The sequence below is a fragment of the Marmota monax genome, unplaced genomic scaffold (genome assembly GCF_021218885.2).
Source record: "Marmota monax isolate L192 unplaced genomic scaffold, Marmota_monax_Labrador192_F-V1.1 WCK01_AAM20220418_F8-fsc00914, whole genome shotgun sequence".
NCBI classification, from domain to species: domain Eukaryota; kingdom Metazoa; phylum Chordata; class Mammalia; order Rodentia; family Sciuridae; genus Marmota; species Marmota monax.
Window position 1 is genome coordinate 30,201 of NW_026694792.1, and position 12,982 is coordinate 43,182.

General features: G+C 41.2%; 1 protein-coding gene across 1 annotated transcript in view; it reads left to right on the top strand.

The window, feature by feature from the left end:
- Positions 1 to 4,147: 4,147 nt before the first annotated feature.
- Positions 4,148 to 12,982, top strand: part of LOC124080024 (inactive serine/threonine-protein kinase TEX14) — a 75,161-nt gene continuing 66,326 nt past the window's right edge. The window contains exon 1 of the mRNA XM_046425874.2: positions 4,148 to 4,283. Coding sequence (XP_046281830.1) covers positions 4,148 to 4,283 — 136 coding nt within the window. The remainder of the gene's footprint in view (positions 4,284 to 12,982) is intronic.

Consider the following 12,982-nt stretch of genomic DNA (forward strand, 5'->3'; position numbering starts at 1 on the left):
GCTTGTTTGTTAAGAATAGATAAAATTTAACGAAGTTGTGAATATGCCACAAAGCTTTCTAGTGTGGATGTTGGCTAGATGTTTGTGTAAAGTTATCGTTGGTCTACTGAATCTTGAGTACTTTTTTATTACTTAGTCATATCCCAATTGGAAACTGAATTGGGTTTTTGTGTTTTTTTTGCGCAATGATGCGCTTGCTTTATTCAGTTTGTGCGATTAAAGTAGGAAAATGGAGGAAATAAAACTACCAGTAATTATGATAGTGAATCTTAACGATTTAGTTAGCATGATTAAATGTTAATTTCAAACATGACAGCCTATGTCGTTAATTGTTTGTTTGCTAGGGACTGACATAGCAAAGTACTGCAGATAGGAGTGGTTAAACAATGACGTTTATTTTCTCTCCAGGAAGTTTTAAACCGCCCAAGTAAGATCAAGGTACTGACAGACTTGGGTTCCTCAGTCCTTGATTTTTGAGATACTGTATATTTGCTGCTTCTTCATACTGTGATCTTAGCCTCTGGGCTGTCCTTCCTCTTTGAAGGACATTCATAAGTCATTGCGACTGGAGATGTGTATAGCACTTGCCTGCCATTCATGAGACCCTGGGTTCTGTCCCCAGTACTGCAAAACAGAAAAAGACACTATTGTTGAATTACATTCCCACCCTAAGGATCTCATTGTAATTATTCCCCCCCCCCCCCCCCCCGCCCCGACCATCTGTACTGGGCTGGGGATTGAACCCAAAGCCTTATGAATTCTAGGCAAGCCTCTACTACTCCCTTCTTGATTTTATTTGTTGCAGTGCTGGAAGTCAAACCCAGGCCTCATGCATTGCAGGCAAGGCCCCCATCACTGAACATCATCTCTTTAAACACTCTAAACAAACACCTAAGGTACTGAAAGTTAAAACATTTGAATGGGGGGGGGGGGTGAGAGCTCCCAATTTTGTTCATAACAATTAGTCATCTAAATCATAATGATACTATGCCATTTTCTGGGCTGGAGTTGTGGCTTAGTAATAGAGCACTTGCCTAGCAAGTGTGAGGCACTGGTTTTGATCCTAGCATTACATAAAAACAAATTAAAGGCATTGAGTCCATATACAACTGAGAAAAAATTTTTTAATTAAAATGTAATTTTCTAATACCTGGAAAAAGAAAAGGAAGAAGGTGGGAAAAAGAGGAATGACAGCTTGCTATAAAACTTTGGTTCATATGCATTTAAGACCAAACTATTTTCTGAGCACTTTTTTTAGAGAAAGTTATGCCAGGTGTGGTGGTGCATACCTGTAATCCCAGTGCCTTGGGAGGATGAGGCAGAAAGATTGCAAGTTAGAGGCCAGTTTCAGCAATTTAGTGAGGCCCTGAGCAATTTAGCAAGACCTGTCTCAAAATTAAAAATAAAAGGGACTCAGATCAATGTAAACACCCCTGAATTCAATCCCTAGTAACAACAACAAAAAGTTGTGATGCTGTTGGATTACTAGAATACTGCTTGTAGTCAGTGACATGGATATTAACAGATACCAAAAAAATAAAGAACTTAATTTAGTACTTTCCACATGTAGTCCCTGGATAAATCAAGGAAGTGTTACTTCTCAGTTGGTTGCTATGTCACAGTTGCTAATTCTAGTGTTTTGGGAGGCTGAGGCAGGAGGATCACAAATTCAAGGCCAGCCTCAGCAACTTAGCAAGACCTTGTCCCAAAATCAAAAATATAACTAGCTGGGAATGTACCTTATGTTAGAGCACCCTGGGTTCAATCCTAGTACCCCCCCCCACACCCCCCAAAAGTGTTACTTTTCAGTAACCTACAATCCCTGAGCCTCCTGGCTGAAGATCCATTAAATGTATCAGTCTTTTTGACTTTTTCTTTTACTTCACCTCATTTCATACCTTCTGTGCTTCCCCACGTAGCTTGAAGCCCTTGAGGTCCATTCTTGGGGATTTATGTCAATGGGATTTGTTGTCTTATTGTCTGTAGAACATAACACATTGCCACTTATCTGCCTTGCAAGACTATAAACATTGTGGTAGCAATGATCTAATTTTAGGTGTTTTACTCATTACCTGTCACATTTGAAACACGTAGTAGATGTCTTAGCCCATTTTGTGCTGCTATGATGAAATGTCTGAAAACTAGTTATTTGTGGTAGAGAAGTTTATTTCTCACAGTTCTGGAAGCTGTGAAGACCAAGTTGGAGGGACCAGCTTCTGAAGAGGGCCTTCTTGCTGCTTCATCCTGTGATAGAAGGAGGGAGGCACATGTCTGTAATCCCAATGACTCCGAGGCTAAGAAAAAGGATCCCAAGTTCCCAAGTTCAAGGCCTGCTGTGGAGATGACTGAGCTACATCCCAGTCCTTTTTTTTTTTTTTTTTGGTACCGGCTATTGAACCCAGGAACATGTAACCACTATGCAACTTCCCCAGCCATTTTGAAAAAAAATTAGGGGACTGGAGATATAACTCAGTTGGTAGAGTGCTTTCCTTGCATATACAAGGCCCTGGGTTCAATCACCAGCAACACACACAGACACACACACACACACACACACACAAATCTATCTATCTATCTATCTATCTGTCTATCTATATTTATATTTTAGAAACAGGGTCTCACTGAATTGCTTAGGTTCTTGCTAAATTGCTGAGGCTGGCTTTGAACTTGGGATCTTCCTGCCTCAGCATCCTGAGCTGCAGAATCACGGGCATGTGCAACCACATCCAGTAGTCTCAGTACTTTTTAAATTTTATTTTGAGACAGGATCTTGCTAACTTGCTCAAGCTGGCCTCAAACTTAAAATCATCCTGCCTCAGCCTCCCACATTCTGGGATTACCAGCCTGCAGCAACTCACCTGGGTCAATTCTTTTTTCTTTTTTTTTTTTTTTTTGGTGCTGGGGATTGAACCCAGGGCCTTGTGCATATGAGGCAAGCACTCTACCAAATGAGCTATATCCCCAACCCCTATTCTTTAACAATAAATAACATTAATGGCAGACACAATGGTACATGCTTGTAATCCTATCAGCTCGAGAGACTTGAGGCAGAAGGATTGAAAGTTTGAGACTAGTCTCAGTAACTTAGTGAGGCTCTAAGTGACTTAGGGAGACCCTGTCTCAAAATAAAAATAAAGGGCTAGGAATGTAGCTTATTGATAAATGTTTCCTTGCTTCATTTCCCAGTACCAAAGCAACAACAACAAACAAAAAACAGTAACATTGAGCATAAACATTAATCTCATAGAGTTTCTGTAATTGTTCCCCTAAAATCCTCTTCACTACAGTTGACCCTCTGAATTCATGAATTCTACATCCTTATATTCAACCAACCTTGTATAGAAAATTATTTATTTTTGTGGTGCTCGAAATGAAATTCAAGGCTTCATGCATGCCAGGCAAGTGTTCTACCACTGAGCTACATCCCTAGCCCCTAGAAAATATTTTCAAAAACTTGCATCTGTACTAAATTTATACAGGCTTGTTATTATTTTCTAAACAATATAGTATAATAACTATTTACCTAGATTTACATTGTATTAGTTGTTCTAGATAATCTAGAGGTGGTTTAAAGTATACTGAGTGAATTCTAGCCATTTGGGAGTTTGAGGCAGGAGGATCCTAAATTCAAGGCTAGGCCAGCCTCAGCAAATTAGCAAGGCCCTAAGCAACTTAGTCTCAAAATAAAAAATAATAAGGGCTGGGGATGTGGCTCAGTGGTTAAGTTCCCCTGGGTTAAATCCCCATTAACCCCTTACCCCCAGGGGGTAGGATGCATGTAGGTTATACACAAGTACTGTGCCATTTTATATAGGGGACATGAGCATCTGTGGATTTTTTTTAATATTTATTTTTTAGTTGTAATTGGACACAGTACCTTTGTTTTATTTATTTATTTTTTTTTTGTGGCGCTGAGGATCTAACCCATGGCCTTGCATATGCAAGGTCAGTGCTCTACCGCTGAGCCACAACCCCAGCCCACATGTGTGGATTTTGTTATCTGCAGGGGTCCTGGAGCCAGTCCCCTTTGGATACTTAGGAACAATTGTATTAATGAAGGTGAACAGGTTTCCAAATGTAAAGAATCTATTTTGCTTCTTTGTATTTTTGGTTCAGTTAGAATACGTATGCTCTCTTTTGAAACAGGATGTCTCGGGCTATTCATCTTCCAGTCCCCTGTCCTGTTCGGCTTGGTACCTTAAGAAATGACTCCTTGGAAGCTCAGCTTCATGAATATGTCAAACAAGGGAACTATGTGAAAGTGAAAAAAATTCTTAAGAAAGGTAAGTACTATGTTAAAATAGCAGGGGCAATTTAATCTACTTTTTCTTTTTTTTTTTTTTTGGTACTGGGAATTGAACCCAGGGGTGATCTACCAGTGAACTACATCTCTGCCTCTTTTTATTTTTATTTATTTACTTATATATTTGGTACAAGGAATTGAACCCAGGAGCACCTGGGACTGAGTCACATCCCAGCCCTTTTTATTTTGAGACAAGGTCTCACTAAGTTGCTTAGGGCCTTGCCAAGTTACTGAGGCTGATTTTGAACTTGCAATCCTTCATTTTCAGCCTCCTGATCTGCTAGGATCACAGGCATGCACCACTGTGCCCAGCCACCTCTTTTTATTTTTTATTTTTAGATGTGGTCTTGCTAAGTTACCCAGACTGGCCTTAAACTTGGGATCCTTCTCCCTCAGCCTTTCAAGTAGCTAGCTTTATAGGTATATACCACCACAGTGGCTTTAGTCAACATTTCTGAATAGTGTTTAAAGAAAATCTAGGGACATTGTAAAACTATGAGTAATTACTAAGGGAAATCCAGTAGTTAATTTAGGAATGAAATGTTTCCTACCAATGCAGTCTTTATTCAGTAGTGGAGGCCTTAAATCCTGTTTGGAGGCTGTTCTTCTGCCAACCCCCCCCCCTTTTTTTTCGGGGAGCAGTATACTGCAGATTGTAGTGAGGGTCTCTTTACCACTGAGCTACATCCCAGCCCTTTTTTAAAAAATTTTTTTAAGTTGTTGATGGACCTTTATTTTAATTATTTGTATGTGGTGCTGAGAATCCAATCCAGTGCCTCATGCGTGCTAGGCAAGATCTCTGCCACTGAGCCACAACCCCAGCCCCCCCAGGCCTTTTTAATTTTGCTAAATTTAGGGCCTTCCCAAATTTCTGAGGCTGGCTTTGAACTTGTGATCCTTTTGCCTCGGCCTCTCAAGTTGCTAGAATTACAGGCTTATGCCACTGTGCCCAGCAATAAATAAATAAATTATTGATGTTTAATTGTAGTATGGATGGGGTTAACAGGTTAAATTGGATATGAAACTGGACTTCATCTGTGTCTGGGAATTATGTGTAAAGTTCAAAAGTGGAAAACAGGAGTAACACATTCCCCCTCTAATGCAGATCTTCTTATGAGATGGCTAAAATGATCCTTGGACTAGGTACAGTGGCACACACCTGTCATGTCAGAGACTTGGGAGGCTAAGGCAAGAGAATCACAAGTTGAGGCCAGCCTGGGCAACTTAGACCCTGTCTCAAAATTAAAAAAAAAAAAAAATTAAAGGACTGGGGATGTAGCACAATGGTAGAATGCCCCTGGTTATAATCCCCAGCACTGTCAAACTAATAAAAAAATTGATCAATTAATCAATCAGTTCCAGCCTGCTTAACAGCTGAAATATGATACCCTTTCCCAGTTCCCTCCAAGGTGGCATGCAGAGAACTTGTTTCTGAAATTTAGGGGTCAGGAGATCAGCCATCTATATTGAAGAGTCCTTGATGACTGAATGAGCAAGGGAGACTAGCAGACTGATTAGCCACACTTCTATTAGGCATGGAGGGTATGCTGGAGCATGTAGATTGCACAGAAGGTAGCTGAGCCAAAAGGGATCTTACTCATGAATGAAGAATTTCAACAGAGAGTAGAGAGGTGGAACCTTGGAGGACAAGAGCTGAGGGGTTGCAAGAAGTCCACAGGAGAGGGCATTGGCCTGCAGCAGGGTGCTGTGTACTGTAGTAGAGGTACTGGAATGATCTATTAACAATTTGCACGAAAGAGTAAGCTTTAGTATGAACACAAAGCTACAGAAAGCATCAGCTAAGTTAGAAGGTCTTTGTCTCCTACCCTACTCCTTTGTATGTATTTATTTGTTTGTTTATTTATTTACTTACTTACAGTGCTGGTGATAGAACCTAGGGCCTCCCACATGTCAGTACTCTGTCACTGAGCTACATCCCCAGCAATTCCCTTTTTTGTATCATTGGTTCTTACCTCTATCTCAGCTTTGGAGTTGCCAAAAGTAGCCTTGAAGTCAGGCATGGTGACTTGGGAGCCTGAGGCAGGAGGATCCCAAGTTTAAGGCTAGCCTGGGCAACTTAACAAGACACTGTGTCAAAATAAAAAATAGAAAGGGCTGGGATGTGGTAGAATATTCCTGGATTCAATTCATAGTACCAAAAAACAATAGCCAAACAAAAACAAACAATACAACCTTGAGATCAGAGGAAGAGTGGAGAAACAAGGAAAAACAGCAGAGGACTGGGTACTGAAATGTGGAGGGAAGGAGAAATTAGAATTGGATGTAAGATTGAAGGGTTTTTTGTTTGTATGGCTGTTTTTTTTTATTTTTTATTTTTGTAATGGTGAGGATTAAACGCAGAACCTTGTATGTGCTGAGCAAATGCTCTACCACTGAGCTATAGAAGTTTGTTCTTGTTTTGTTGTTGTTGTTTTGATTTGCTTTTAGTGGTACTGGAGATTGAACCCAGGGGTACTACCATGACCCACATACCAGCCCTTTATTTCATTATTTATTTATTTACTTGGCACTGGGGATTTAACCCAGGGGCACTTTTGCACATCTCCAGCCTCCAGCTACATCTCTAGCCTTCCATCCCTTTTCATTTTTTGAGTTAGGGTCTCCCTAAGTTTCTTAGGGCCTGGATAAATTGCTGAGGCTGGCCTTAAGCTTGCAATCCTCCTGCCTCAGCCTCCTGAGTTGCTGGAATTACAGGTGTGCACCACCGTATCTGGTTTAAGACTGAAGTTTTGATTTCAATAGAATTGATACTGTTGGTCATGGGTGAAGAGTTCTGCTCCCTCACATGTTTAAGTTTAAACATTAAAGAAGTATGCCGAGGCAAGGAGGGTTTATTTTAAAAAGAGTAACATTGACTTCTCCCAGGAGGGAGAAGCAGGCAATAGCTGGTATCCCGGTATCCTAAGAAGTGATGTGGTCTGCCCTTTTTCTGTGTCCTAGGCTTCCTTTGTTCTCTTGCCCTCTTCCCCTTATCTTTCTTCTTCCTGCATATGTGACTAGACCCAGGAATGCTCGGTAGGATGGCCAAAAGGTGGGAAACAGGTGAGCTGAAAGAAGAAGGGCAGGATGGAGCAGCCAAGGACACATTAATTAACAACCTTATAGCTCCCTGTAGGAAGGGGCAATTCCTGGGACAGGTTACCTTAGCAACAGGTTAGAGCAGGAGCAGGTTATGGTGGAGGAAGGGCTCAGAAGGAATTAACATTTCAGTCTCAGGGGACAGTCTCCAACTTGCACTCAAAATTGGCTTCCTTGATCAGACCTGACCCTATTTACCTATCTATACTGACTGTCTGTCTAATTGTAGCTTCAGAAACACAGTATCACATAATCAAGCAAAGAAAATTAAAATCACAACTGTGAAAAGTACTTCAAAGGAGAGGTCTGTGTGAGAACCTGAGATCCTAAGAGCTAAAGATTTAAACACTGTTAACCAGGGAAAAGGGGCAAGAACAGAAGTGAGCTGAATAATGAAGTTGGAGGGTCTGGGATGTAGCTCAGTGGTGGTGGATTTGCTTACCATGCTAGAGGCCCAGATTCCATCAGAAAAGAAGAGGGCTGGGGGGGGGGTCGTGGAGACTCAGGGAGGAAGCCAGGTCATGCAGGGCTTCATAAGCCATTGCGAGGTGTTTCTCCTTTATCCTGACAACTTAGCCATCAGTTTTGTGGATGTTGGCAGAAGATAATGGACTCCTAGGTCAGAGACAAAGACAGTTTACTGGTCCCAGCAACAGTAATATTGTCATTTTTGTATTTGAGCCCCAGTTCCCAGTGAGTAATGCCAGGAGGGCCACATGATGCCTGTATACCCGCGGTTTGTATGATAGGAGAGGAGATTAGTAAATGGAAGCTTAGGAAACCTGAATTTTTTTTTTTCAGTGCTGAGGATTGAAACCCAGGACCTCAAGCATGATAGGCTACAGCTACAGCCCCCACTCAAGTCTTTTTTTTTTAATATTTATTTTTTATTTTAGGTGGACACAATATCTTTATTTTACATTTATGTGGTGCTGAGAATCAAACCCAGTGCCTCATGCATGCTAGGCAAGCGCTCTACCACTGATCCACGACCCCAAACTCTCAAGTCTTTTTAAAATTAATTTTCCCCTCCAATTTCTTCTCTCTTAACTGAAACACACAGCATTTACTGAGGGTAAGGACCTACCAAACAGAGATTGGCATTGGGAAATCCACTTAGACTTCTAAATTTTCCTTTCTTCAACTGCTTATTTCTAAGACTAAATGAGGTAATCCATGTAAAGGAGTTAGTAGAGGACCTGGGAACATTAAAATATAGGAGAAATGTTTGCTGCTGCTGCTTTTGTTATTGTTTAAATGAACAAAAGAAATCTCATTTAAACCGGGTTTTTTTTTTTTTTTTTTTTTTTTTTTTTTTGCGGGGGGTGGAAATGTGGAAAGGGACTGGGTTCTCTTCCAGACTCACCAGAAACATTATTATTTTATTTATTATTATTGTGTGTATTTTTGTTGTTGTTGTTGTTAGGGATTGAACCCAGGGGCACTTTACTACTGAGTCGCATCCCCCAGCTGTTTTTAATTTTTATTTTGTGACAGGGTCTCTCTAAATTGCTGAGGCTGGCTTTGAACTTGAGATCCTCCTGCCTCATCTTCCAGAGCCCCTGGGATTATAGGCATTGGCAGCCACACCAGGCCATTATTATAATTTTTTAAAATAATGTAACATTTAGACTGGATTTTGGGTATATATGAAGTTGGGGATTGAACCCAGGGGTGTTTTACCACTGAGCTACCTCCCCAGCCCTTTTTTATTTTGAGACAGGGTCTCACTAAATTGCATAGGGTCTCACTAAATTGCAGAGGGCCTCACTAATTTGCTGAGGATGGCTTTGAACTTGCAATCCTCCTTCCTCAGCCTCCTGAGACACTGGGATTACAGTCGTACACTCTGCACCCCCCAAAAAAGGGCAGAACTAGGGGATGTGGTTCACCAATAAATTGCCCTTGGGCGGAATCCCTAGTACAAAAAAAGAAAGAAAAGTTTTCCAGATGAGCCCCAGAGAGTGTCTCTTCTGTCCATACTTGCTGGGTTTCTGATCTCGCGACTCAAAGGCTCAGGGGTCACTCTAGTTAAACTGGGCTAACTGGGCTGCACAAAATAACCACACAAGAGACACAAATACCTTTTTCTTTGGGGTCGCTGTGATGGCTCCTCTGACCTTAAGGGTCCGCAGAAGGAGAGAGAGAGAGCGAGAGTACGCGCTGATGCCTTTTATTGAGAGAAACTCTTCAAATGAGGCAAGGGGTCAGGTTTCAGGGGGCTGAGTATCTTCTTGATGTCCACTGTCAGCAGGTTGACTGACACCTGGATAGGCCACACCCAAGGGCAGTAAGAGAAGGGGACACACACAAGGCACTTCCATGGAAGATTCTATCCTAAACAGGGCAAGGGGTTATATTACAAAGGAACAGGTGAGCGTAGCTTCACCCATGGGGCTGTAGCAAGACACACCGATGCACGATGCACGAGACACCGACCCTCGCACCCAAGAAGGGTGCCACATTTCTGTGACTGAGCGCCTCAGCACCCAGCCGGGGAGTGTAACTCAGTCACGTGCAAGGTTGGCCTCCCACACATACTCACATGTCCAGCACATGGATACTTTAATCTACCTATTAACTTCCAAAATTTAGGATATTTTTAAAATTTTTTCCTTTTGTGGTGCTGGGGATCAAACCCAGGAACTCATGCATGCTAGGAAAGTGGTATACCACTGAATCACATCCCCAGCCCTTACCCTTTATCTTTTATTTTTTAAAACAATTACACAAATGGAATACAACTTTTCATTTCTCTGGTTGTGTATGATTTAGAGTTACACCATTTATGCATAGGGGTAATAATGTCAAAATCATTCACCATCTTTCCCCCCACACTCCCTCTCTCCTCTTCTTCATCCCCTCTGCTCAATCCAAAGTTCATCCCTTCTTCCCTTACCCCCTGCCCATTATGGGTCAGTATCCACTTATCAGAAAACTTTTGGCCTTTAGTTTTTTTCAGATTGGCTTACTTCACTTAGCTTGATATTCTCTAATTATGTTCATTTACCCATAAATGCATTAATTTCATTCTTTGTGTATTTTGTGTGTGTGGGTGTGTGTATATACGAGTTTCTTTATCCATTCATCTATTAAAGGGCATCTAGCCTGTTTTCACAGTTTAGCTATTGTGAAATGAGCTGCTATAAACACTGAAGTGGCTGCATCTCTATAGCGTGCTGATTTTAAGTCCTTTGGGTATAGACTGAAGAGTGGGATAATTAGTCAAATGGTGGTTCTGTTCCAGGTTTTTTCTAAGGTATCTCCATACTGCTTTCCAGAGTGGTTTTTCAATCCCACTAGCACTGAATTAGTGTACCTTTTCCCCCACATCCTTACCAGCACTTACTGTTGCTTGATTTTTTGATAATTGCCATTCTGACTGGAGTGAGATGAAATCTTAGAGTAGTTTTGATTTGCATTTTTCTAATTGCTATAGATGTAGAACATTTTTGATAAATTTGCTGATAGATTGTATATCTTCTTCTATGAAGTATTTGCTCATTTCCTTAGCCCATTTATTGATTGGGTTATTTGTTTTTTATTGTTAAGGTTTTTTTAATATTTATTTTTTAGTTTTCAGTGGATACAACATCTTTATTTTATTTTTATGTGGTGCTGAGGATCGAACCCAGTGCCCTGAGCATGCCAGGCGAGCGCGCTACTGCTTGAGCCACATCCCCAGCCCTATTGTTAAGTTTTTTGAGTTATTTATATATTCTGGAAATTAGTGCTTTATCTGATGTGCATTTGGTAAAAATTTGCTCCCATTTTGTAGGCTCTCTCTTCACTTCATTAATTGTTTCTTTAAAAACAGCATGGTATTGGCACCGAAAAAGACTTGTAGACCAATGGTACTGAATAGAGGACACAGAGACAAACCCAAATAAATACAGTTATCTCAGACCAGACAAAGGTGCCAAAAACATACATTGGAAAAAAGATAGCGTCTTCAACAAATGGTGCTGGGAAAACTGGAAATCCATATGCAGCAAAATGAAATTAAACCTCTTGTCTCTTCCTTGCACAAAACTCAACTCAAAGTGGATCAAGGACCTAGGAGTTAGGCCAGAGACTCTGTACCTAATAGAAAAAAAGCAGACCCCAATCTACTTCATGATCAGCAACTTCTTTAACAAGACTCCTAAAATGCAAGAAGTCAAATCAAGAATCAATAAATGGGATGGTTTCAAACTAAAAAGCTTCTTCTCAGCAAAACAAACCCTTTTTCTTTAAACAGGTCAGAAAGTGTTTTTAGGGACAGAAGTCCCTAGCTTCTAACTGACTTTTGTCTGTGTAAGTTCAGGCAATGGCAGCAGCCAAAAAGAGGCATATTTTAAAAGGCCGCTAAAGGAGGCTTTATTGAGATGTCACTCCCAGGGGCGGGAGCAGAGCAGATAGGAAGAGGGCCTGAGGAGAAACCTCATGGGGGCTGGATGGAACTGGAATTTTATGGGGCTTACGGGAGGAAAGGAAGGGCTTGGGACAGGAAAAGGGATTTTTTAGAGTCCCTTGTCGCACTAGAGTTGGTCCGGGGAACTGGCTGAGATCCAGGATTGGCCAGGAGACCCTGCTGATTGACAGGCAGTTCCTTAGGTGCCTGATTTATGCTTCATTCACCCAGGGGCTGCTTGGTGCTTTGTTCCTAAGTCACCACCACCAACCTGACAGTCTGTAATAGGCTAATTAATAACAAGTCTTGCTGTGCATGATGGTATACATGATGATGTAATCCCCACTACACCATAGACTGAGGCAGATCAAGTCCCTGACTCAAAATGAGATTAAAACGGTTGGGAGTGTGTTTCAGTGGTAGAATACTTAGTAGGTGGGAGGCTCTGACTCCAATCCCCAGTACTACGGGGAAAAAAAGAGAGAGAGAGAGAGAAAGGAAAAAAAATTGTGTTTTAGAAATTTTCAGGCCTGGCATGGTGGTGCGCACGCCTGTAATATTCCATCCCCCCTACCCCCACCCCCAGCTTCAGCAATGGGAGATGCTGAGCAACTCAGTGAGAGCCTGTCTCTAAAATACAAAATAGGGCTGGAGATGTGACTCAGTGGTTGAATGTCCCTGAGTTCAATCCCCGGAACCCCCCCAAAAAAACCTTTCAGAAGTATTCAGAATATTTTTTTGAAAGTTGCATATAAAACAACACCCTCAAAATATATTTATCTGGTATTTCTTCTATAGTACGTGGAAAAATCTTGTCATCAATTAAAACAATATAGCTGTAATAGACCTGGCAAAGACCGTGCTTTCAAGGTCAAGGCTATTTTCATGGGCCATTTATTTATTTATTACTAATTTATTTACTTATTTTTGGTATCAGGGATTGAAGCCAGGGACATTCAACCACTGAACCACATCCCTAGCACTTTTTAAAAAAATAATATTTTTAGTTGTAGATGAACAAAATACCTTTATTTTATTTATTAATGTTTACCTGGTGAGGATTGAACCCAGTGCCTCACACATGCTAGGCCAGCACTCTACCACTGAGCCACAGTCCCAGCCACCAGCACCTCTCGCCTCGCTAAGTTGCTAAGGTTGGTCTTGAATTTGTGATCCTCCTGCCTCAG